Here is a 23,238-nt window from a genome sequence, read left to right on the forward strand (position 1 = left end):
CTTGCGGAACGCGTGAGCAAAAATTGCGGGGTTTAACCGCGAGTTACGGAGCGTGCCCTGGGTCTCTGGGAGCGAGCTGGGGAAGCATCGAGGTGGAGATGACCCAAAGCGCGGGGCAGGGGTTTGCTGTGCGCGTCTCGGAGTTGGGCGGTGGGGACAGACAAGAGGAAAGCAAAGACGTGGCTCAGCGCACGGACAGCACAGAGCTCGGCAGTGACAGCGTGGGTGGGCAGAGCCTGGTGGGAGAAGGTGGTGACGGTGCTGAGCGAGCCTGTGGCTCCCTCCGTGAAGGTGTTGGTTTTTATGCGAGATCCCAGTTTTCTCCTGCTCACGGGCTGTGGGGCTGTTACCTCCCCACCTCTTGCTTTCCTGCTCAGCCTTTGCTTTCCCGTGGGTCTCCGCAGCCTCCCGGTGCACCCTGCCAAGAAGCGGAAACACTCCGAGTCGCCCCCCAACACCCTCAATGCACAGATGCTCAACGGGCTGATAAAGCAGGAGCCAGGTATGGGGTCCGTGCCACTCAACCCTGACAGAGTCCAAACGCCTCCCTGGCACCAGCCGGGAGCGCTCTCACCAGGTATGTGGTTTTTGCCCCCCTCCCCGTCCCCCTCCCCTTAATACCCCCCGGCATGCAAACCCCTGCTGCCAGCCTGGGCACCCCGCTGGGCCAGGGTACTTGGGAGGAGGGCACGTGGGCACCCCGGGGTGCCAACGAGTGGGGCTCACCCCGGCTGGGTCCTCGGGAGGAGAGCAGGGTGGTGAGTTCGTCCTGGCCCAGATCTCGTGTCGTTGGCGGTGCCCTGGCAGGCAGGAGGCAAGCTTCAGGCTGGCCGCAAAGGCGATGCCGGTCGCTTCCTTGTGCTCTTACCCGGCTGGACGCTCTGTCGGGGTGATTGAAATAGGTGTTTTCCCCTGACTGCAGGCCTGATTCAAGACAACGACAGCTTGAATGGCTCCTACTTGGATCCCAACTACCAGTCTATAAAGTGGCAGCCACATCAACAGAACAAGTGGGCAACTCTGTATGATGCCAACTACAAAGAACTGTGAGTAATTCGTCCACCTTTGGAGAAAGTCAGATTCACCTTTCGTGTATCGGTGGCAAGAGACTGGGGTTGGGGGCATTGTACTCACAAGACGGGACAAGGATTGTCCTGAGCTCCCCCTTGTCCTCTCCTATCACCTGCTGATCTCTGCTTGCTTGCTGGGCTGTGGGGGAGATACCCTCTCCGCTGTACCTTTGCCATTGGGAAAGTTACTTCTCCGCGCTTCTTCAGGGCTGATGGAGGATTAAGAAATGGGGCTGGCTCTGTAGGAGCCAGCAGAAGGCAGTTCAGCAGCTTTGGTGGCAGTTCAGCAGCCACTCAGACCTTGGTCTGCCGTGGAGGGTTGTATTGGCAAATACAGCCTTGCCCTGAGCATGGTTTGGACCTGCAGCAGCCCTTCCTCCTGCCCAGGCTTACCAAGGTCCTGGATTTTAAAATAAGTGTTAGGATTTCCTAGACAATGCATAGCATGGATGACTGGAGGTAATCTAGAGCCACTTCAGCACAGCTTGAGAGCAGCATAGAAAGGAGCGTGGGGAGGAGGAGTGGGAGCGGTTGATGGGCAGAGGAGGAAAGGAGGAGAGAAGGAAAGGAAGAGGGAAGGGCTTGAGGAAAGCTGGGAAGCCAGGAGGGGCAGCGAGCTGGCAGAGAGGCAAGGGGAGTGGGTGGAGAGGAAAGCTGGGGTGGCCGAGGCAGGTGGGGGAGCAGAGAGCGGCTGGGTGGGAAGGCGGGCTGGGGGGGCTGCGCGGGGCTGGGAGCTGGAAGGAGAGGCTGGGGCAGAGGAGGGTGGAGGCAGCGCGTGGACAAGCTGCATAGGGAAAGAGGAGTGCTCGAGAGGAAACCACTCTGGATCCTCCCTGCATTCCTTGGAGGTGACCGAGAGCTGGCAAGCAGCAGGCTGGGTTCCAGGAACTGCTCGCCGAGCAAACGAACCCCGCTGTTTCCCCTCCTCCTCTTTCTGCACAGCCAGTGGCTGGTAAGGGTCCCCTTGGCGGACACGGAGTAAGGGGTGCTCTGTTCTCTGCCATACCGAATAACCCAAGATTATTATCACACTTTGCCTGGATGGTGCTGAGGATGGGAGCCAAGGACCCCAGGTGAGGCCAGTCGTGGAGGCAGACTGGGATCTGTGACGTGCAGGGAAGCTGCTGCTGCAAGCCCCGGCCCTCCTGCACGCAGATCTCCTGCCCAGCCAGCCCTAGTCCTTGTACCGTCTTTAACGCAGACCTGGTGGTGACAGGGGCGTGCTATGGGTTGTTCCCCTGCAGAAGAGTGGCTGTTGGAGTTGGTATTGCTTTGGTGACATTCTGTCATTTGCAAAGACTGTGTTTGTGGCTGCTTCCCCAGCTGCAGCAGGAGTGGGGTGATTAGGGGAGATGGTTACTTCTGTTTTACTGAACTGTTTCCATAAAGGAAGCTTCTCCCACCTTCAGGTGGAATATCAACTTCGTCTGGGAACTTGTGAGCAGCTCCAAAGTCCAGTCCCGCAGCCCTACTCCTGCTCTCCACCATCAGTTTGCTTTTCTATAGACTGGGGGACAGGGGAAGGTGACCATCTCTCGCTGAGCACGGACACGCCACAGTCCCCAATTCCTGCTTTCCCACACAGGACGGTGGTGTTTCTATTCAGCTCCCACCCACTCCAAGCGCTGTCTGGACACGTCACCTCTATCGTTTGGTTTTCAACCAGGGTCTGGGAGTCACTGGGCAGTCGTGATGCTGCTGTTTTCCTACCTGACAAAACCACCTTTGGCTTTTGCTGCTGTTCTTGTTTCTCCCAGACTCTGTTTTTGTGCCAGTACTGCCTCCAGCTGTGAGCCTCAGTATCTTTGCCCCTTGTCAAAAGGCTTCTTGAGAAGTGGAGGCACCAGGAGAAACAAAACCCTCTTCTCTAACTTGGGCAATGCTCGGTCAGTCTCCGGAGCGGCCTCTCTCCCACCGTCAATCTCCGCAGGGCTTTCACTATGTGGCAGAAGCACAAACGCACCTTGTGTAGTGAGCAGGCTCCAATGAGCTCTGTGCATCGTAGGAGCAGACCTTTCGCACAGCCTTGCTTTTCTCTGACATAATGAGTCCTCTTTTCCTTCCATCTCACTGTTTACCTGCGCTGAGTAAATGGTTTCTCATCTGAAACACGTCACAAGTCGTTCAGCTTGTCACGGACTGTTTGCAGGTGTTACAGTCCCTGTTCCAGAGATTTGCCGTGCACCCTGGTATCATACAGGCAGACTGGCAGAAGCAAACTACACCATATTTTCTGCTGGGGACAGAGAAGTTGCTGGGGTGCTGCAAACCACAGCTTTTAACTTCTGTGAACCCAGCCCTGCTCTGCCATGTTCTTTGGATCTGTGCTTGGGATCACTTCCCTAATACCTGCTTTTAGGATTTAGGGCGAAAGCCAGAGCAAACCTACTTCTGTGGCATTTAGGTCATCATCCCGTTGTGTAATGAATAAATTCCTTTTAACTGACTTCATGTAGATTTTAGGAACCCACGTGCAGTTTGTTGTGGCGCTGGATTTGACCAGAATTAAGGGTTAAGGTCAAGGGTTGATCGATTCATTTTTAGTTACACACTACCTCAGTGGACTCTTCCTTCTTTGCGGTGGGTTCAAGGCCAGGTAGCTCTAGGAGAGCCTGTGCAAGCTGAACCTACATCTCTTTCTAAATGGAAGGTCACTTAGTTCTCCCAGTACAGCACTGCACTAGAACAGATCTATGAGAAACACCAAAAGATTGATCTTCCCTTCCTTCTTCTAAAATGGCATTTTCTAGGTTGACTAATTCATGTTTTAGCAGGTAGGGGTCGTCTTCCTTTCTGCCTTTTGGATATACTCAGCAGATGAGCAGGCATCTGTGCCTCTTTGAGATCCATGAGTATTTCCACAATTTAGTTTCCTCTGAGATCATAAAGCAAGGCCCAGCTGTTCCTGGTCTGTTTTCTGCTGGAAGCTGTTCTCTAGTTTGTATGTGCTGTTAGAGTTTCCTGCCCCTAGAGGGAACATATTTTTTCCCCTACAATCCAGGTGCCCGCAACCTATTCACAGCCCCAGGAATTTAAATCATCTGAATCATCTGATTTTTCCTACTCTTGTTCTTAAGAAAAGAGACCAGGAAGGTAGGTTAAGGAAGGAGACCATAGGAAGCTGTTCAGGTTCTTACCCCAGCATGGTACTCAAGAGCTTGTTGGTGTTTTAATAGCAATTGGTGCACACAAAGAGCAGCTCTGTGCCCTGGAGTGTGCAGAAGATTGACTTCTCAAAAGCCATCCCTGCAGGTCCACCCGGCTATGTGCAAGGAAGAAGAACCTGCATCCAGCCTGTAGCATTTCCACTAAGGACAATTGCTCGCAGCCTGCACAGAGGGGAATTTTTCAGTTTTGTAGTGCTTTCTCCTGTTCTGCCTCAGAGAAAGCCAGGCCAGTGGTTACTGCTGCACAGGAGAGATCCAGCTCTGCTTCTGCATCTAGGCATGACACTTTCTGTTGGGCTGGTGGAATAATTGCTTTCTTGTACTTTATTTAATATATTTTTGAACCTATACAGAATAGTTTATGCTTGTGCCTGTGGATTTATGTGTAACATTCCATGCTAAGTATAATCTTACAGGGCAAAAAATACAATGAAATGATATTCCATGTTCTCCTCCTCTTGCACACACAAAATTAGGTCCCTTAGTATAGAATCACTTAGGTTGGAAAAGACCCTTAAGGTCATTGAGTCCACTAGTAACCATCGCTGAAAGTTTTTTGTTCGTGAAAGAGTTTTCTGCTATGGTTTGTGATGATCAATAGCCCTGTGAGAGTTTGTTCCAGCTTGTATCAGCACTGTTCAAGCCCGCTTAACAGCTCTCTCTTCTTATGCAGTGAGTGTAGCTGTCACATCAGATCATATTTGTTCTTGTGTCTGTGGATACGTGGAAAATTTCATCTCCGTTCAGTAATTTTCCTGGCAGAATGCTACAGATTAGGGCCCTTCACCATTTCTCTTTTTCTGCTGTTCTGGGCTCTGTCTTGGAGCCAGGCTCCTTCTCAGCCATTGCCAGGGCTAGATGACATGAGGACAGCATAGAGGGGATCTGAACTAATTCTGTCGTTCCTAAGTAGCTTTTTCCGCCTTCTAAGAGACCTGTACAGTGAATTTTGTTGTGTGAATGGCAGCAGATTCCCCATCCCCAGGCAGGCGTGGAGAAGGAGCAGCCCTGCAGCAGCCCTCTGCCAGGAGAAGAGCAAAGGAGAGCTGGGCTCATATGAACTACACAGATTTAATTTTGACACAGGCTTCCTAGAAGTAGGCTGGATTAAGGAAATGGAGGAAAGGAAGGAAAGGTTGCTGCATGGATTCGAGTGGAGGTGCCTGGAAATCTGTGTCTTGGCTTGCTGGGCTTGTGTCTCAGGCTTTGCTTATGTGGGCTGAGGAATCTGCGTTGGTTGAAGGAGACCAAAGTCTCTGGATTAGTTTTATTGATAATATATTTCTTCTTGGCCTTTTGCACTGGTTTTGTGGTTTCAGACTCACTGAACCTTCAAAAGGGTTAGCTGGTTTCCAGCAGCGGTGCCAAAGAGGCCTGGAACCAGGCAGTTCGCTAATTTACTCCTGGGAGCAGGAGTAATTCATCTCCCTGACAGCGTGCTCTGATAAATGCCAGCAGGCTCCCTCCTCCCTCTCCCCATTTGTTTACAGTTTGAGGTAAGGCAGCTGGCGAAGGGTAGTGCAGCGCTCACCAGAAACATTTCCGTGCTGAGGCCAGAATCTCTCCGCTCTGACCCTGGGAACTGGGCTGGTGCCGTTCTCTTCCCATCAAGCAAACTGGTGCTCTCCCTGTGCTCTCCCCCGAAGCTCAGGTCTGCGGGGGGAGCTTTCAAGCTTGCACTCCTTGGTTGGAAGAAGTGTCCTTATAAACAGCACCGAACCTGGCCTTGCTGCAGATCCTGGATCTCACGCAGGGGACGGAGACCGGTGTGACGCGCTCCGGTCCCGCTGGATGTGTTTTGGGTTAGGTGACGCGGTGCGTTGGCCAGCTTGGCTAATTCCGTGGTGATGGATCACTGAGGGCTCACTCTCATGCTGCGAGTGTGTGTCAGGCAGCTGAAGGGACCACGTACGGTGCTGAGCCGTGGACATGCCGGTGGGGCTGTGTCAGTCTAGTGTGGACTGGGTGAGACGGCAGCGTCATGCTGCTCAACTGTGGGTTCCTTCATCCCGGTGTTTGTATCCTGGAAGAGAAATAAAGCAGGGACTGCATGGAATTAGTGAGTGGTCCTTGAATTAGGGGGTCTCCAGACATTGTGTCTTAGGAGTAGTTGGGATATTGGGGAACCTGGAAGGAAGGAGGAGAGAAACGGGGGAGATTTTTCTTCCAGAGAGGAAACAACTGAGGCACGTGAGCATCCCTCTGACGATCCTGCCTTCAGGCACAGATCCCAATACAGTTCCCTTTTCATCAGAGACACTTTTCTCCTTGCAGTGCCTTTCCCTTTGCTTTGCACTTTAATGTGGAGGGCGAGGGTGCTCCCTGCTCCTCTAAGTGTGGATGTGGGGAGTTTGTAACCTCTAACCCACTGAGACTGGGAGAAACCTCCTCTCCCCTGATCCTGGCCTTCTGAGTCCTGCCTTAATCTCCTTTTGTCAGTGGGGGCATTTTGGCTAAAATAATCCGTTTGACCCCAGACCTTTTATTCCTGACACTTTGCCCTCTGACCCCTCCACTCTCCCTGGGAAAAGCCAGCATGGCTTCGGTGCCTGCGGGACGCTGACTTGTCAGGGGCTGGTGTCATCCCTAATCCCAGGAACCGCTTCAGCCTCAGGGTCACCTGCCCTTCCTTCTCCTACCGCCCCATTCACGGCAGCCGCCCATCCAGAGAACACACCTCCGGAGGGGCACGCTGCCTGAGGATCGGGTCCGGAGCTTTAGGTGGTGACCCTAAAGTCCCTGTGGGTTAAGATGAAGGGGAGGATGGTTTTTTAGGAGTGTCACCGGAGTCCTTACAGTGCCGCAGGCAGCGACGTCTTCGCACCACATGGCAGCGGGGGAGCGGGTTTGCTGCTTCCAGGTGGGATTTACAACGTGAGAGTAAAAAAGCACTGGAATAGGAGATCTGGGGGGTAACCTGCCCTGCAGCGGGGGTGATCTGAGAGCAGCTCCTTGGCTCAGCCGGCAGTGATGGGCTGAAGGCAGAGGGCTGGGGAGATCCCTGGCCTCTCTGATACCTGGAAAGCAGCTTCTTGCCTCCACAGTACCCCAGTGCAGGTATCCTGCTTTGGGGGATGCAGCAGCCACAGCCGTCGAGGCAAACTCAGAGAAAAGGAGCCTCTGAGAAGGGGACTCTGGAGGGACCGGGTGTTTCTAGAAGACAGAGGAAGGGGAGCCCGACTGTCTGCCCTCTCTCAACGCATGTGTTTAGCAGCCATTGGTTTGAGTGACGTTAACCAGAGCACTTTTGGGAAGCACCCGTGGTTTGGAAGTTCAGTCAGTCCCTCCCTCTCCTCTGCTTTCTCTATTAAAAACCAGTGGGGCAAGTGGTGAATGCTCAGGGGTCCTGGGCAGAGACGGGTCTTGGTGAAAGCAGTCGGGAAGGGGTCCAGCTCCCCTGGGGTGAGTGCGGAGGGTGCTCGGGCCAGCCCAAGCCACAGCTCCCCATCAAGAAGAGCCAGACAGAGAACTGGGGGCTGAGGCTGGGAGGGTGAGAGCGCAGGGGAATTCCTCTCGTGCTTCTGGGCTAAGGTAGTGCTCTGCTCCCACCGTCTGGTTTGTGTTCAGGGCACGGCATGGCAGCCCCGGGTCCCTTGGGCGCAAGAAATGAGTCGTAGTTGCTCTCGGCCATCCTGGCGTTATTCACGGCTGCCTGGAAACACCCACAGGTTTCATCCACATTAACCCCTCAAGTGTGTGTGGGGGGAGAAGGGCTTTCCTCCCAGAAGAAAGGAAGGGACAGCAGGGGAGCAGAAGTGACCTTTCCGTAAGCTCTCGCTTCCCAGAGTCTGCTGAGGTCTGCCTCCTCTGTCGCTGTCAGTCTGTCCACCTCCCCTCCCATGGCTCTGGCCAGTATCCGTCTGTCTGTGTTCAGAACTGGAGGTGGAAGTCAGAAGTGGTTTGCTTTTGTGGAAGCATGCTCCGTAATTTTTAAGCCTGAGGATGTCAAAGGCTAGGCTGAGCTGCCCTTTACCTCATCCGTAGTTCTTTAATTAAAAACAATGGGATTTGGATGTTCTGCTAGAACTGCTGGATGGGGAGGCGGGATGAGAGACATCTCCTTCCCCTCTGCGTAGGGCGGGCAGCGCCCGGGGGGCCCACCAGCCCAGGTCTGGGTTTTTGGATGGTGAGAGAAAGGGGACTTGCTGCAAAGGCCACATATTTCCCTCGTTCCCATGGTAACCAGCCCATTAAGGAGATGTAGATTAAACCTCCCCAGCTGGTGCGTGTTCATCGGGCAGCCGGGGCCCCCCTCCTCCTCCTCCTCCTCTGGACATGCCCGCTGGGAGCTGGAAGCTTTTCGGAACAGCCGGAGCAGGTGGTTGTGATTTCGGCAGGAATCCGGCACACAGGCAGTCCCGCCTGGTAGCAGGGCCAGGGCAGGCGACGTCGGGAATGCGACGGGTGAAGCGAGCGGAGGTGTGGGACCCCCCCCCGGGTTACCCTGAGCTGCTTCTCCCAGCAGGCAGCCTTCAGGGGTCTGCTCCGGGCTTTGGGCAGGCTGTGGAGCTTGGTATCTCCAGTGTGTGTTGAGCCAGGGCTAAGCAGCTGCACTTTTTAGGAGCAGCACTCAGAAAGGAGATGCTAGCCCGCTGTGGCTCATATTATACTATGTTTATAGTATTAGTGCTATAGCGTAGCGTGTAGAGGGGCGGTTGCCCCAGCATCCTCATCAAATCCTAGTCACAGGAACCGTATGTCCTTCCAGCTGAAGACCCACCTAAAGCAAAGCTTGCAGCTTCAGGGGGGGGTATGGACCTTCTCTGAACCCTCATCCGCGTACGGCAGGATGAGTTGCTGCGTGGGCTTAGGCACGGTGTCGGGCTCATGTCAGGCAGCGCCTGCCTGCGCCGACCAGCCCTGTGAGCGCCCGAGAGCAGCGTCAGCGCGAGGCAGGAGGGGCAGCATCAGAGGTTGTCTCTTTTGCCTCAAAACAACCCTCCTTCCCCTCCCATGTGCTTCCCCCCCCCAACAAGCGTAAGCCTCTCGTGGTGTGCCCGGGGCTCTGGTCTAACGCCTGCTGCCTTTTCCACAGCCCGATGCTCACGTACCGCGTAGATGCTGACAAGGGGTTCAACTTCTCGGTGGGTGACGACGCCTTTGTGTGCCAGAAGAAGAATCACTTCCAGGTCACGGTCTACATCGGCATGCTTGGAGATCCCAAGTATGTGAAGACCCCCGAGGGCCTGAAACCCTTAGAGTGCTTCTACCTGAAGCTGCACGGAGTGAAGGCAAGCGGGAGCTAAGGGCCAGCAGTGAATCCAGCAGGGAGAAGGGGTGCTTGGTAGACGGCAACACCACGTCTTCGTGTGCGAAGTTGTAGGGGAGCGCGTAGGAGAGTGCTGAAGGCCAGAACAAGGCGCATCTTGGAATATGAGTCCTAAGATGGACTCAGTCCCTGCCTGGGTGTCTTCAGGGCTGCCTCTCACTCACTTTTGACTCCAGAGGTATATAGGCACTTTGGGAAGATCCTTTCACCCTCCCCTTGCCAAGGGAGGCACCCATGCTCGGACGATGACCGCACTCAGGTTGGGTGTTGCAAGTCAGTTGTCCTGAGTCCTAGGAGGGCTGGGCAGAGAGCTGGCCTGTGCTGGAGAGAAGGAGGTGGGAAGGGGAAGGTCTCGTCTTTCCACTCTTTGTCACACGCCCAAATCTTCCTCTTCAGCTAGAGGCCTTGAACCAGTCGATCAATATAGAGCAGTCGCAGTCTGACCGCAGCAAACGGCCCTTCAACCCCGTCACGTGAGTATTGCCCGGGCTACGTTCACGTTGGGGAACAGCGACTGGGGAATAAGCAATGGCAGAAGAGGGTGAGGAAAGGGGCTGGGTCGGAGGCTGCAGGATAGTACTGTGGGTCTCACGCTCTCCACTTTTCTCCTCTGTTTCCCACAGCAAAGTTTGCCTTTACATTCCCCACTCTGCTCTGTGCCCAGCTCATAGACCTCCCTTGGTGGAGCAGGCCAGGAGACGGCCGATCCCCAAAGAACCTCCTCTCCAGCGGTGTCCTCACTCGCTCCTCTGTTTTCCCTTCCCCAGGGTCAACCTGCCTCCAGAGCAGGTCACCAAGGTCACCGTGGGACGGCTGCACTTCAGCGAGACCACGGCCAACAACATGCGGAAGAAAGGCAAACCCAACCCAGACCAGAGGTGAGGAGCAGAGATGCCTTCTCCAAGCTGTTCTGGGCACTCAAGACCCATGGATGTGCCAGTCCCCTGGGTTGGGGAGTGTGGCTGGAGGGAGGGGGACATATTCTGAATTGGCCATCTTTGTCCATGTGGAGGAAAGGAGGTGTCTGCTGCGGCCACAAGAAGGGTCTCCCCCCACCCTGTGAGGGGTTGGGGACGGTGCACAAGGAGAGGGGCTGTGCCAAGCCCACCATGACAGCTTGGTGCCTCGTCCTCCGGAGGGGAAGCACACTCGGCAGTTCCCGGTGCAGGATGGCACCCTGACCTCTGTCCCCTCTTGGCAGGTATTTCATGCTCGTGGTAGCCTTGCAGGCACACGCGCAGAACCAGAACTACACTCTGGCAGCCCACATCTCTGAGCGCATCATCGTCCGAGTAAGTCCCTCTCTCCTCCCTCAGCCTCAATGGGTGCCCCACAGCCCTTTGCTGGATGTCCTGGGCAATCCTCCTACTTCCCTCTGGCTTTTCAGTGCTTTCTCCACCCAACCCTTGCCTACCTTCTCCAAACTGTCACTGCCTTGCTTGTAGCTATACCTATCCTCACCTGGGTTCTGGCTCCAGCCTTTGCACGCCTACTCAGTCAGAGCTGCTCAGGGCATGCAAGAACCTGTTGCAGGATGGGGAAGGCATCCCATTCTCCCAAGGCTGGACCGGTATCCAGGGTAGAGCTGTTGGGAGTGAGAGAACAGTGTTGTTGGGACTCTGCAGCAGGGACAAGGTCTCCAGGTGCAGGGAGACTGCGCACCTTCCCAGGGCAGCACCTTTTGCATGTGCTAAGGCAGCAGTGCTCAAATGCAGAGGAGCAGGAAGAGATAAACACCATTCCCAGGCTCTCCCGGGGCTCTGTTAGAGCACTCAGCTCCAAGGCGTGAAGTCAGGGCGTAAAGCACAAACAGAGGGACCTCAGAATCTGCAGACAAGTAAGTCCACAATGAATTATGCAGCCTCCAGGGTGCCCAGAGCAGAACTGCAGGGAGTTGCAGGCAGCCTGGACTGCCCCGTCTCAACCTGCGAGTGGGTCACAGAACAACAGCAGCAGGCCAGAACCCTGGGATTTGGGACCTGGAGCAACACCCATGTCACTTATAGTCTCCTCCTGCTGTTCTATGTGGTTCTGGTTGGGGTTGTTGGAACAGCTCTGAAAGCTGAGAGAACAGACAGCTCAAGAAAGCAAGGATATTCCTTTAGGGAGAGGATCGGAGCAGGCATAGCCTTAGTTCCTGCGGAGAGAGGTTTAGACAGGGCCAGCAGATGAATGCCAAGGCTGTCTCTGCTGTAAGGGCAGGCTGGGATCTGTTCCCAGGGCTGGCAGTGGATCCCTGCCCCTGCCGCCTTGCTTTGTGCTGCCGCAAAGCTCTGTCTCGCACCTCCGTGGCCTTGCATGTCCTTTGCTGGCTCTGCCCAACTCCCTGCTGTCCCTCCTGCGAGGCTGGGCCTGCCACAGCTCGGCCTGAAGGTCTTCCTAGGGCTGTAATTCAGTGTGCTGCAGGCTGGAGAGGGCATCTGTGCCAGGATCTCGTGACATGGACTGCTCATCCCAAAAGCCCCTTCCCACTTCTCAGGGTACCTGGGTGAACGTGCTCCAGTTTTAGCTGAGATCTTCCCCATCCCCGTTTCCCTTCCGTGGAGCAAGGACGCTGCTGTGCTTCTGCTTACGCCAAGCTTGGTTTCGCAGCTGTTTCCCACTCACGCTAAAGGGGATGGCACACTGCTGCAGGAGGGTGCCTGGCACCGTCCAGGCCACTGCAGCAGCGTGGGGCTCTCTGATGTCCATCCATTGCCCCTGGCTTCTCCTGCTATACGGTCCCTCTGCAACGTGCATAGAGGGATGGGTCTGTGGGGCTCTCCTGACATCCTCACTCTGTCTACATCTCAGAGTGCCTCTGCCCAGCAGCACTGCAGCGTTTCTCCCCCTGGTCTTGCCACTGCTGCTTTTCAGTCCCCACTACCCTGTCTCTCCGCAGGCCTCCAACCCTGGCCAGTTTGAGAGTGACAGCGATGTGCTCTGGCAGCGGGCACAGCTCCCTGATACTGTTTTTCACCACGGTCGGGTTGGCATCAACACGGACCGCCCCGATGAAGCCCTCGTGGTCCATGGCAATGTGAAGGTCATGGGTTCGCTGATGCACCCTTCAGATGTCCGAGTGAAGGAGGACATCCAGGAGGTAAGAGCCAAGCAGACCAGGGTAGATTTGTGGTGATCAGGGGTCTGAAGAGGTACCACAGAAAGCGTGAGTGTCCTTGTGAACCTGTTTCGGCTGCTGATTTTGACATAGTCCTTACGGGCAACCTGAGCTCCTATTGACCAGATGAGAAGTGCCTTGGTAGTCTGTCTGTCCCTGTCTGTCCTGAACACAGCCTGTCCACCGTGTCTTAGGGAATATTGACTCTTCCACTGTTAGCCAGAACTAGCAAACACAGAAGTTACAAACCTGGAAACAGGTGAGTATATCAGATAGCACACTGGGGCTTGCCAGAGCCTGGGTGAGAGGCTCAGCTCTGCTCTGAAGTCCTCTCAGCTGGATGTCCCTGTCCAGAAAAGCTGGGTACAATCATGTCTCATATTTATGAGAACTGCCTCAGTCCTGTGCCTGGTTGTGCAATGGGACTCAGCCTCCGCCTGGCTTCACTACCCAAGGAACTTGTCCAGTGACAAGAACTGGAGATTAACCCCAGTGCAAATTCTGTTCGTCCCAGTGCCTGGTCTGAGCAGGGTTCAGGGCTGTCTCATGAAGTGCTGTCTCACAAAGGTATTACCATGAGCCATAGTGGGTTTTGCTGCTTGGAGTCAGTGTCATGGGAACTTGAGAAGCAACACCCCGCTTAGGAGGTGCACGTGTCTGTTTTGTCCCAGGTGGACACCACAGAGCAGCTGAAGAGGATCTCCCGTATGCGGCTAGTACACTACAACTACAAGCCCGAGTTTGCGGCCACAGTGGGCATTGACAACACCTCTGAGACAGGTACGGACCCTGTGTCACACCACGGTGACCTGCTTGCGTCTGCAGTGCTGGACGTCGCGTTCTGCAACCTACAGCGGCATTTTGTTCGTGGTGCCGAAGCGGCACTGCCCTGCCTTTCCTGGCAGCTGTACCCAGCCCTGCCCGGGGACAGCCCCCCAGGCATGGGATAGCAAAGAGGGGGCTTCTCACCAGCTGAAGTTTAGGCATCTAATGAAATTCCCTCTTTAGCGAGCAGGAAAGAACATGGCACTTCCCACAGGGGGCTTGTAGGGCTTCTGCGATAAGGCTTCTCCAAGCACCCACCTCTCTCCAGGGGTACAGCTACACACTGCAGCGGGGTGATGCAGATACCCCTGTCCACGTCATCTGGGAACCAGCCTTGTCTGAACAGCCTCTGCCCTTCTGTTGCTGAGCCTGTATGGGGCCATGGGGCCTCCAACGAGCTCTGCCTGGCCCTGCACAGGCTGGGGTGAAGGGAGGACAGCCCTTGTGTCATCCCCAGTGAACAGGGTTCCTGCCGACGACCGCATGGGCCGGAGAAAGAGCTGTGGCAGGAGGAGCCCTGCCCAGACCACCTTGACCCGCTGTGCTGTTTCCGCATAGGTGTCATTGCTCAGGAGGTAAAGGAGATCCTCCCTGAAGCTGTGAAGGACACTGGGGACCTGGTCTTTTCCAATGGGAAGACCCTGGAGAACTTCCTGGTGGTGAACAAGGTCAGTGGCAGCCCAAAGGGGCAGGAGGGGCTGGGAAGCTGTTGAACCTGGCTCAAGGGAGTTGCAGAGCTGAAAATGGAAGAGGGAAATTGTGATGCCTGGGAAATGTTTCTAAGCCAACACCACCCATATGAGTTTCAGACCTGACTGGTCTTTCAGATGTCAGGAGCGGCCCTGGGTGGACGGCAGACATCAGCAGGGAGGAACTAGCCTGATGTTGGTGAAAGTTGGCAGCATCTCCCGCGGGAAGGGCTCCTTGTTGGCAGCCTCCTCTAGGGAGGCTCTTAGTCATAATCTCTCCTTTCTGGATAAGATAAGGTGGTTATGTCAAGATAACCCAGAGCACCTGGCTGCCTGACCTCTCCGTAACCTGTGGCAGCATGTTTGCTGCTCTGGGCATCGAGGGGACAGCCTCCCGTAGCATACATCGAGGGGACAGCCTCCCAAAGCTGCCAGCTCTCTCCTGCATCACTCTGTCCAGAGTAGGAATGGCCAGGACTGACCTTAGTGCCTTGTTTCTCCTTTGTGGAAGCCTAGATCCCTGCAGTTACATCACCAGCTAGCAGTAGCTGTGACCGTGACCTTTTCTGTCCCATCTGCACGTGGCCAGGACGTTGCTGTCCTTTGTTTCTCTGTACAGCCCTCCTCCATGGGCCACGGCTCAGCATCAGCCCTCCAACAGGAGCTGGTGCACGCTGCAGAACACTCTGTCGCAGCAAGCTGTGTGGTCTGCTCTAGCTGAGCTCCCCAAAGAGGCATCTACCTGCTGCTACCAATTATCCATGGTGTCCAAGATCCTCTGAGCGTAGTGCTGGACCAGCACACCAGGGACACGTTTTGCCTTAGGGAGCTCTGTATGGAGAAGTGGAGTGGCAGAGCCCGAGGGTGGGTAAGGGGCAGGGGCGATACCACAGTGCCGGCAGCAGTACGTGGGATGTGGCTGCAGTTGTGCCAGAGGGAGATGCTTGTGCTAGAACGCCCTGCCTTTACCAGAGGGGGTGAAGAGGAAGGTTGCTCTCCAGAAGCTTCTGGATTTGGGCTCTCCATTGGTCTGGATCAACTGTCTGTTGGATAATGCTGCAGAATAACTCCAGCAGCTTGCACTGTAGAGCGAGGGGCAGAGAAGGTGTAGATGGAGAGCATTGCTTACGTGATTTGACCAAGGGCTCCTGATGAAGATGGGGACTTTGTGTCTGTCCTTTGTGACTGAGGAGGACTCTTTGGATTAGCACCAGCAGGACACCTCAGGGATCCTGCACCAACATTTATTGTTTTGATTGGGTTTGAAGAGGGTATCTCTTGTTCTCGTGTCCAGGGGCTGTAGAGATCTAGATGCGCCGTGTTGGATGATTCCCTACCCCCAGAGCTGGGTCCTGTGTAGCCTTTCCCCTGTGGCAGGGCATGGGAGAGCAGCCAGGGTGGCCAGATCCACGGGAGCAGGAGTGCCTCCACGTGCCAGGCCACTCAGACTGCCAACCTGTTCCCTGGCAGGAGCGCATCTTCATGGAGAACGTGGGAGCCGTGAAGGAGCTGTGCAAACTGACAGACAACCTGGAGACCCGCATCGATGAGCTGGAGAGGTGGAGTCACAAGCTGGCCAAGCTCAAGCGGCTGGACAGCATGAAGTCAACCGTGAGCTCTGGGGCATTCAGGTATGGGCATACTGAGGGCATGGGAGCCAGAAGGGATGTCTTCTTTTGAGCCCAGGCAGCCCCGAGTGACAGCTTGGTTTGGGAAAGGGGAGATGGGGAAGAGCGGTGGGGCGTTGGCAGTTGTCATTCAGCCTGGGGTGGATTCAAGGAGCTGAGATTGGTGAGACAGGTCTTGCATAAACATACCAACAGCCTGCTCTTAGACCAGCCCAAAAAACCCCAGTACGAAATTACCTCCACGTTTCCCTAGAGTGAGTGACTTTCTCAGGTCAAAGAGTTTCTCATGCTTCCAAAATCATCATCCTGACCCTGGTCAGCTTATGCAGGTTTGGGGGCAGAATTCAGGCTCTCTGGGCAATGGACCAGCACTGCACCTACCCCCAAGCAGATGAAGTGACGAGGGTTTGTGACTGTCATGCCACAGAGATTTCTCCCCCAGCAGAGAATCACATTTTTGCCTGGGAATCGCTCCGAGTGCTGTCCCTGCACAGCTCAGCTCCATTCCTCCTTTCTCCTTGCAGCCAAACAGGAAGCCAGTTCAGCCGTGCGGGAAGCATGCCCCACAAAAAGAGGCCCCACAAAGTAGCTAGCAAGGTAAGAGACTGCTCCCGAAGGAGCAATGCCGTGCAGGGGAAGGTGGCCTCTCTGGGAACAGTCGTCTGCATGGTCCTCGTGTTTTCTTACACATGCTGCAGAGGGAGTGACCCTGTCTGCTCCCATTTCCATGGTCTCTCCTTCCTTTTTGTCCATGCCTAACGAAGACGTTTATGGCTTCTGCACTGAGGGGATTCAGGGCTTGCAGGGGAGCTGGAAGAGAGCTTGGGATGGGCTGGCTGAGATCGGCACGAGGCCAGAGCAGTAAGGAGTCCTGAGCTGATCTTGGTGTTTTTCTCTTGCAGTCACCGTCGGTTGTCCCAGAACAGGCGTGCATCAGCCAGCGCTTCCTGCAGGGAACCATCATTGCCCTGGTCATCATCATGGCATTCAGGTGAGACCGCACGCCCAGGCTGCCGCTCCTCCGCTGTCTCGCTCCAGCTCATCGGTTTGGCCCATGCCATCTGTGGGGTGTGTAGTGAGGGGCTGTGGACCTACGGCTTCTTTCATGGGCTGAAATCCCTTGGAAGCAGATCAGTACCGTGACACGTCCCTTGCCCCTGCCCGTCCTCAGCCTGTACCTCTCTCTTTCCAGCGTGGTGTCCATGTCCACACTCTATGTGCTGAGCTTGCGCAGTGAAGAGGACCTTGTGGATATCGACGGGTAGGTACTTCTGGGCTCTGTGGGAGGGATGTGGTGACCCCGGGGGAGTCGGAAACGCAAAAAGCAGCCGCTGTGGGGTTATTGAGGACGGTTCCAGTGAGTCAAGCTGTAAAGCCAACCAAATGCATCCACACATCCAAGTCTGATGTCAGTTAAATTATCTGGAGCAAGAAGTGAGGAACAGAGAAGAAAAAGAAAATACCCTGTTGTTTGGCTACTCACATATCCACTTGTGGCCGGTCTGAATGTTCTTTGGACGCCTCTTCAGCTGCACTAAAACAGCATCATCCCACTGATTGCAGTGGGGCTAGACCAGTCTGTACTAGGCAAGAGTTTTCCTCTGCAGACAGTGTCCTTAGTGTGGAGAGAGCATTGAGGGAACAGCCCGAACCCGGCAAGCGTGCACACGGGCAGCCTCTGCTAGGCATTCAGTTTTGGCACACTTGACTCCTTTGGGAGCTCGCGTTACCAGATAATGAGTCTCTTTTTCTCTCTCTCTTCTCCCTGTCCTATTTCTCTCCCTCCTGTTCTGGTTACATCTCTCATCCAACCCATTTTCTTTCCACTTTGTCTTTTATTTTCCCATTCTTGTCTTTTCATTTCCATTATCTTCCATATCCTCTTTCATTCCCCCCTTTCCTCCTCATGTTCTACCGACCTGCCTTTTCTTCCCATCTCCCTTCACTGCCCTGTAGCTCTTTTGCTGTGCCCACTGCCTGTCTCCTGGCCCTCTTTCGGCACAGGGGTCCTGGGGTCCCGGTCGCTCTATGTCCACGGTATGTTACTGTTTCATTATACTGTTATTTAACTGCTGCATCCCTTCTCTCAATTCCTCTTCTTTCTTCCATCTGCACCACAGAAGACCAAGAATCTTAAGCAAAATTGAAAGCAAAGGAAGAGATATGAATATACCTCAGCAAGTGGGATGCCAGGAGGAAGGATTATGGACCCCATCAGGAAGGGGAAATTAGGATTAGGAGATTGAAGAACCAAGTAATCAAAGGCTAAATAAAGAAATTACATACTACAGGTAGAGCAGGAGCAGACAGTCTGAAAGGAGTGGAGGGAGTATGTAAAAAGAATGAAGACTTTGAAGAATTAGCCAAAGAGATGTTCCTACCCTCTCTTCATATGCCAGTAGCTTTATTGTGGAGGGTCACTCTCAAGTACAGGACAGCTTACTGTGCAAAAGAGGGACAGAAGAAAACCCTAAATTATTTCTTTTTTATGAGCCATCACCCCTGGGAATGTTTGGAAAGGTACTGACACAGGGAAGGCTGGCTGAGTCACTCATTAGGTACAGACCTGTAAAGCACCTCAGTTAATGGGATCTGCAGGGCTGCTGCAAAATACTTCCCTTAAAAGGAAAACAGGACCTACCTGTTTATCAGCACCCTTTGAACAAAACACTGCATAAAGAGTGGTGGAAGGCACAATTAATTTATTCTTTTAAGAACTCCACATCAGAGTGTTTCACAGGAAGCTATTAAAACCGTAACTGCTTGTGGAATGCAAGATAAAGCCATGCATGGTAAGTGTTGACGAGGCAGTGGAGGAACATGAGGGACAGGGGTAGGTTTTTGGCTGGGATGAAGGTTAGCTCCAGAGGCTGGTGCCCACATTCCCTCCAGGAGACTGGCATTGTGTGTCCTTTCACCAGAAAAAGAAATACATGTAATAAGATAAGTTGTGCGGGTGAAGAAGTGGTATTTTGATTTCTCTAAATGAATGAAAGCTCCATTTATCTTTGAGAAACCTTGAGCAATGCTAAGGGGACAGGCAAGACAGGAGTATGGGACAAGCAAAATGTGGGATGGATAAAACTGAACTGCTCCTATGCCTGGGCCCGGTCTGGACAGGTAAAATCTTGAACATCTTTGTTAGGAACTCAGTAAAAATTTCTGCTCAGTGGACAGCTACAGTGTATGAAGGCAAGAGCCTTGGTTTATCCCACATCTCTGTAGGCGGTAGCTGGTGCCCAGAAGTGGTGTTGCTCCAGGCTCCTGTGCAGACAGGGGAGAAAAACAGCACCAGGCAGCGGTTCCTCCGCTTTCACATCTGCCTTACCCTCGCGAGATGCCTGTGGTGTCCTCAGCTCAGATCTTAGTAGCTTCAGTGAAATAACTGAAATTACATGGGATGAATCTGGGTGGGATTGTTCATATTTCTAAAAAACAAGGTGAGGAACATATTTCTAAAAAACAAGGTGAGAGATAAGGGGCATCTCCCTTAGGGAATGGTGAATACTTGGAGCCCCTTAAAGCCTAACATGTTAATACCCAAGCACATAAATCCACCCCAGAGATCGCTGTTGGAAATCAAGTCCACTGAGTACACCCTGTTCCACAGTGAGCATCAAGGGAGCATGGCTGGTGTCCTCTGAACCAGCTGGGACTCATCCCTGCCAGACGTGGGACTGCCACACGATCTGCTGTGGCATTTCCTAGCTCTCCTTGCTGTCTTCACGGCTTGCGTGCCTCTCTCCTGCCTTGCCTTTCCCAGATCACTCTAGTCTTTGCTCCTCCTCACCCTTGCGCTCTCCACGTCTGCTCTTGCTTCGTGTACCTGGTCCCATCACTCCACTCACTGCTACAGCCGCTTCTCTCTTCACGTACAAGTGACGCTGTTGTACCCTGTGGTAGAGGTTTTCACCATATTTTCCTGCGTTTCAGGTCAAGCCAGAACTTCGATAAAACGCAGATGGTGCGATCCACAGCTGCGTCGGACGGAGCCAGCGGCAGGACCCCCACGCACCAGGGTAGGTTGCAGCAGGGCAGGGGGCCTGGCAGACGCACACGACGATGGGTTGTGGTGCAGGGTGATGAACGTGGCTGCTCCTCCGTGCCAGGGGCTTGCTGGCACTGTGCTGTCGTTATGCTGGGAGGTCCGAGGGCTCTGGTTTTGTGGAAGGGATGTCAGGGGTGCTTGGTGCCGCTGCTGTTAGATGCCTCTCCCCTTGACTTACTCCACATGTCCCTGCTGTTTGCCCTGCAGTCACAGAGGACACACATGACTTATTCTTCGGCTTACCTGGTCACAGCGTGCTAGCCTGCTTCAGCCCGCCGTGTTTCTCCACGTGCTGCTCTGCTGCTCCCACCAACATCTCCTCTGTTGCCCTCTCTGAGACCAGCCCCACTCATGCCACTAACCGGACAGGTAAGTACCAGCCCAGGCACCCAGGAGGTGCTGGGACAACACCGAGGTCTGTCTCACCATTGCATCACCTCGTATCCCCAGCCCCGTCTCACCTCGTGTCTTACCTCTGCACGTTATGAAAAGGACGTGCAGCCTGCCCTTCAAAATGTGCCTGGTTTCCTCCGCACCCACTGCCCAGGTTGAGAACTGCTCCAGCAGGCAGCTGCGGGGCAAAGCGGGACTGCCAGGCTGAACAGCCTTTGCTGCCCGTGTGGCATGGTTCAGACATCCATGATCATGCTGCCAGGGGTAAGTGGGGGCTGGAAAGACTTTGGAGCTGCCTGCTTTGCCAGCACGAAGTCATGAGAGGCTACGCCAGGCTGGCCAGCGTGCCCGAGCAGCCGTACCTTGCAGTCTGACCTCATTCCTCTCTTTGCTTTGAGCAGGGTTCTGACAGGCCGGGAGGTGTGCTGCCTCTTGGCTGCCCAAGCTGGGCTTTTGCAAGCTCGCTTGCTCCGTCATCGTCGCTGTTGCAGGAGGAACAGCACCCTGGGCAGTCGCTGCAGAGCCATGACACCCCTGGAGTCATGCCTTAATCTTGCCTTAAACACTGTGCCCTACCTGAGCACAGGGCTGTGCCCCCTCTTTGTGCCCACAGCCTGCTCTAGCTTCCCTTTGCTGCGAGGATCCCTCCAGCCCCTTCAGGCACAGGCTGGGAAGCCTCAGCTGCTCGCAGCGGGGTAATACGGGAGGTGACATGGGGACAGGACAAACCCAGAACTGGTAGCTGTTCTCTCTGCACCGGTCCCAGAGGTCAGGAGTGCTGCCAGCCTCTCCCTGCCTCAGCATAACCTTCCTCTCCCTTTTCTTCACAGACCAAAGTCAGACCTCACTCCTGCCAGTGACAAATATCAAAGCCAAATCCAGGGGCATCACCGGGAAAGCGACCTCCTACACCAAGTGGCCAAAGACACCTGACAGGTCTCAGAGCTTCGGCAGCCCCAATGCCAGCCCCTCCTCCCCCTTCACCCACATCCAGGGCAAATCCAAGTACATCTCCAACCTCTCGCTCTCCCGCAGCAACTCCCCGCTGGGGCAGGCCCGGCAGCAGCGCAGCATCAAGCAGCCGGTGAGCGAGTGGCCCCGCACGGAGGATCCCGGCACAGATGGTAGGTGGACCCTATCTTCTTCCCTCCCTGCAGCGGCACCGTGGTCCTGGGTTCTCTCCTGGGGTATCCTCAACCAACTGGGTCTCATCCGTCCTCCACAGCTCTCGCTGTGTCCCCGTCCTGCAGCTTGTTTGCCCCCAGCTCTCCCAGTGCAGCCAGGTTCAACCTCCAGCCCTAGCCCTTCCTCCCCCATGCTGCCCTACACTTTCTGGCCATATTAGCCCATTGCTAGTTCCCTCCTGAGGCTGCTGTACCAGCATCTCCGTTCTTAGCCCCATCTCGGCTTGCTCGGCCATTTCTAAATGAGATCTAGTGGAAGAAATGCACAGATTCAGTCGTGCTGGCAGCAGAGAGGAAGGAGTGTCGATGACCAGCCATTGGCACAGTCTGGGGCACCCCTTCTCCTGGCTCTCCGTGCCTGGACATGGTGTTAGCGCAGTCTTGCAGCAATCTGACCCCCCTCTCTGATGACAGGGTGATGAGGAAAGGTGGTCTCAGTGCCAGGCGTCCCTTCCAGCCCTTCTCGCTCAGGGTACCCCAGCTGCCATCCCTTCGCTGTTCCTAAATAGTCAGTTCTCCCACCCGCAGGGCCAAGCCCAGTGCTGCACTCCGTCCGGATCGTGGAGATCAATATGGCCATCCAGTCCCAGTACTGCGCAGCCGCCGACGCGTGCAGGTGAGTGAGGCGAGGCCGGCTGCCAGCGCTTTGGTGGCAGCAGCGCTGTGGGAGCTCCGGGGGAAGCAGCAGATGGGCAGCTCCTGGAGCCTTGGGCCGTTTTCTGCCATCACCCCAAGGCAGCCCATGCTGCTCCTTGGGCAGAGGAGCTGGGGCTCCAAGTCCTTCGCTCAGAGTGCAGGAAGATTGTATTTGGTGATGAGCTCATCCTTGGGAACTAGCCTGGGAAGCCCTCCCTTCTGAAGTCTCGGTCCAACAGAGACTTTGGGTCCTGTCCTGGCCATCTCACAGCTGCCTTCAAATGCTGTGCTGAGGTCCAATGCTCTCTCTGTGTCCCTAGGGCTGGAAACTTCACCTACCGCATCCCTGTCAACCAGCTCACAGCAGTGAACACCAACCTGACCCTGGAGATGAAGTGAGTGGACAGGGCTCATCTCTTGGGTGTTTCGGTAACCCTGAAGTCAGCTGGATGCTGTGCCGTGTGGCCACGGTGTCTCCTGCCTGAGCTGGGGAAGAGACAGCAGGGTCTTACTGTGTCTTGTCTCCCCAGCTCCTCCTCCGCTGTGTCCATCTTCCTTTGTGGCCTCGTCTCCAGTGACCCCTGCCAGGATGCCGCCAGCAGGAACAGCTCCACTGATGCGACAGACGCACAGGTAGGGAGGGAGGGTACGGCTCACAAAATCCTCACACCTTGCATCACCCCAGCGCAACGCTGATCCCTCCAGAAGGGACTACAGCTGCCTGGGACGGGCAGCACAGGAGTTGCTCGAGGGAACTCGTGCTCAAACATAGCCGTACTCTGCACTGGCTAATGTGAACGACCCTCACACATCCCTACAACCCCAACAGGGAGGTGTCTGTAAACCTGATACATGTGGTCACTCACATGAAATCATCCCACCCGACCCATGTCCGGAGCCTGCCTCAGACCCTTCTTACCCTCGAGTGCCTCCTTGCCCATCTCGGTCCAGCCCGATTGCTGACCTTGGAGAGGTTGCTCCTCCACTCGACAGCGCAGGGTTGTGTGGCTCCTTGCCAGTCTGGGCTGGGAGAACATCCCCTGATGCTCAGCCCCGATCTCATCCCAGCTATTCTGCTTTCTTCCCCAGGAAACAACGCACCGTTGGCCTCTTGTGATGATGTCTTTCCGGGAGTTTACCTACCACTTCAGAGTAGCACAGCCTGTGAGTACCAGCAGCTGCTTTGTCCTTCCTCTTGTCCAGGGCTGAGCGGCAGAAGAGCGTTGGGA

The 23,238-nt window shown here is 54.9% G+C and overlaps 1 protein-coding gene across 9 annotated transcripts in view; it reads left to right on the plus strand.

Annotated features, from left to right (window-relative positions):
• Positions 1 to 23,238, plus strand: part of MYRF (myelin regulatory factor) — a 68,101-nt gene that overhangs the window by 40,652 nt on the left and 4,211 nt on the right. For 6 of the 9 annotated variants that reach the window (XM_030038397.2, XM_030038388.1, XM_030038395.1 and 3 more), the window contains 21 exons: positions 405 to 577; positions 923 to 1,046; positions 9,273 to 9,468; positions 9,903 to 9,979; positions 10,274 to 10,384; positions 10,708 to 10,798; positions 12,388 to 12,588; positions 13,278 to 13,386; positions 13,990 to 14,099; positions 15,591 to 15,751; positions 16,273 to 16,345; positions 16,651 to 16,739; positions 16,941 to 17,009; positions 17,705 to 17,785; positions 19,682 to 19,767; positions 20,004 to 20,165; positions 21,020 to 21,313; positions 21,902 to 21,989; positions 22,330 to 22,404; positions 22,540 to 22,642; positions 23,099 to 23,173. In XM_030038397.2, the coding sequence (XP_029894257.1) occupies positions 405 to 577; positions 923 to 1,046; positions 9,273 to 9,468; positions 9,903 to 9,979; positions 10,274 to 10,384; positions 10,708 to 10,798; positions 12,388 to 12,588; positions 13,278 to 13,386; positions 13,990 to 14,099; positions 15,591 to 15,751; positions 16,273 to 16,345; positions 16,651 to 16,739; positions 16,941 to 17,009; positions 17,705 to 17,785; positions 19,682 to 19,767; positions 20,004 to 20,165; positions 21,020 to 21,313; positions 21,902 to 21,989; positions 22,330 to 22,404; positions 22,540 to 22,642; positions 23,099 to 23,173 (2,548 nt within the window). The remainder of the gene's footprint in view (positions 1 to 404; positions 578 to 922; positions 1,047 to 9,272; positions 9,469 to 9,902; positions 9,980 to 10,273; positions 10,385 to 10,707; positions 10,799 to 12,387; positions 12,589 to 13,277; positions 13,387 to 13,989; positions 14,100 to 15,590; positions 15,752 to 16,272; positions 16,346 to 16,650; positions 16,740 to 16,940; positions 17,010 to 17,704; positions 17,786 to 19,681; positions 19,768 to 20,003; positions 20,166 to 21,019; positions 21,314 to 21,901; positions 21,990 to 22,329; positions 22,405 to 22,539; positions 22,643 to 23,098; positions 23,174 to 23,238) is intronic. The other 3 variants (XM_030038394.1, XM_030038392.1, XM_030038393.1) reach the window with 3 other exon arrangements.

This window comes from Aquila chrysaetos, chromosome 16 (genome assembly GCF_900496995.4).
Source record: "Aquila chrysaetos chrysaetos chromosome 16, bAquChr1.4, whole genome shotgun sequence".
Classification (NCBI taxonomy): domain Eukaryota; kingdom Metazoa; phylum Chordata; class Aves; order Accipitriformes; family Accipitridae; genus Aquila; species Aquila chrysaetos.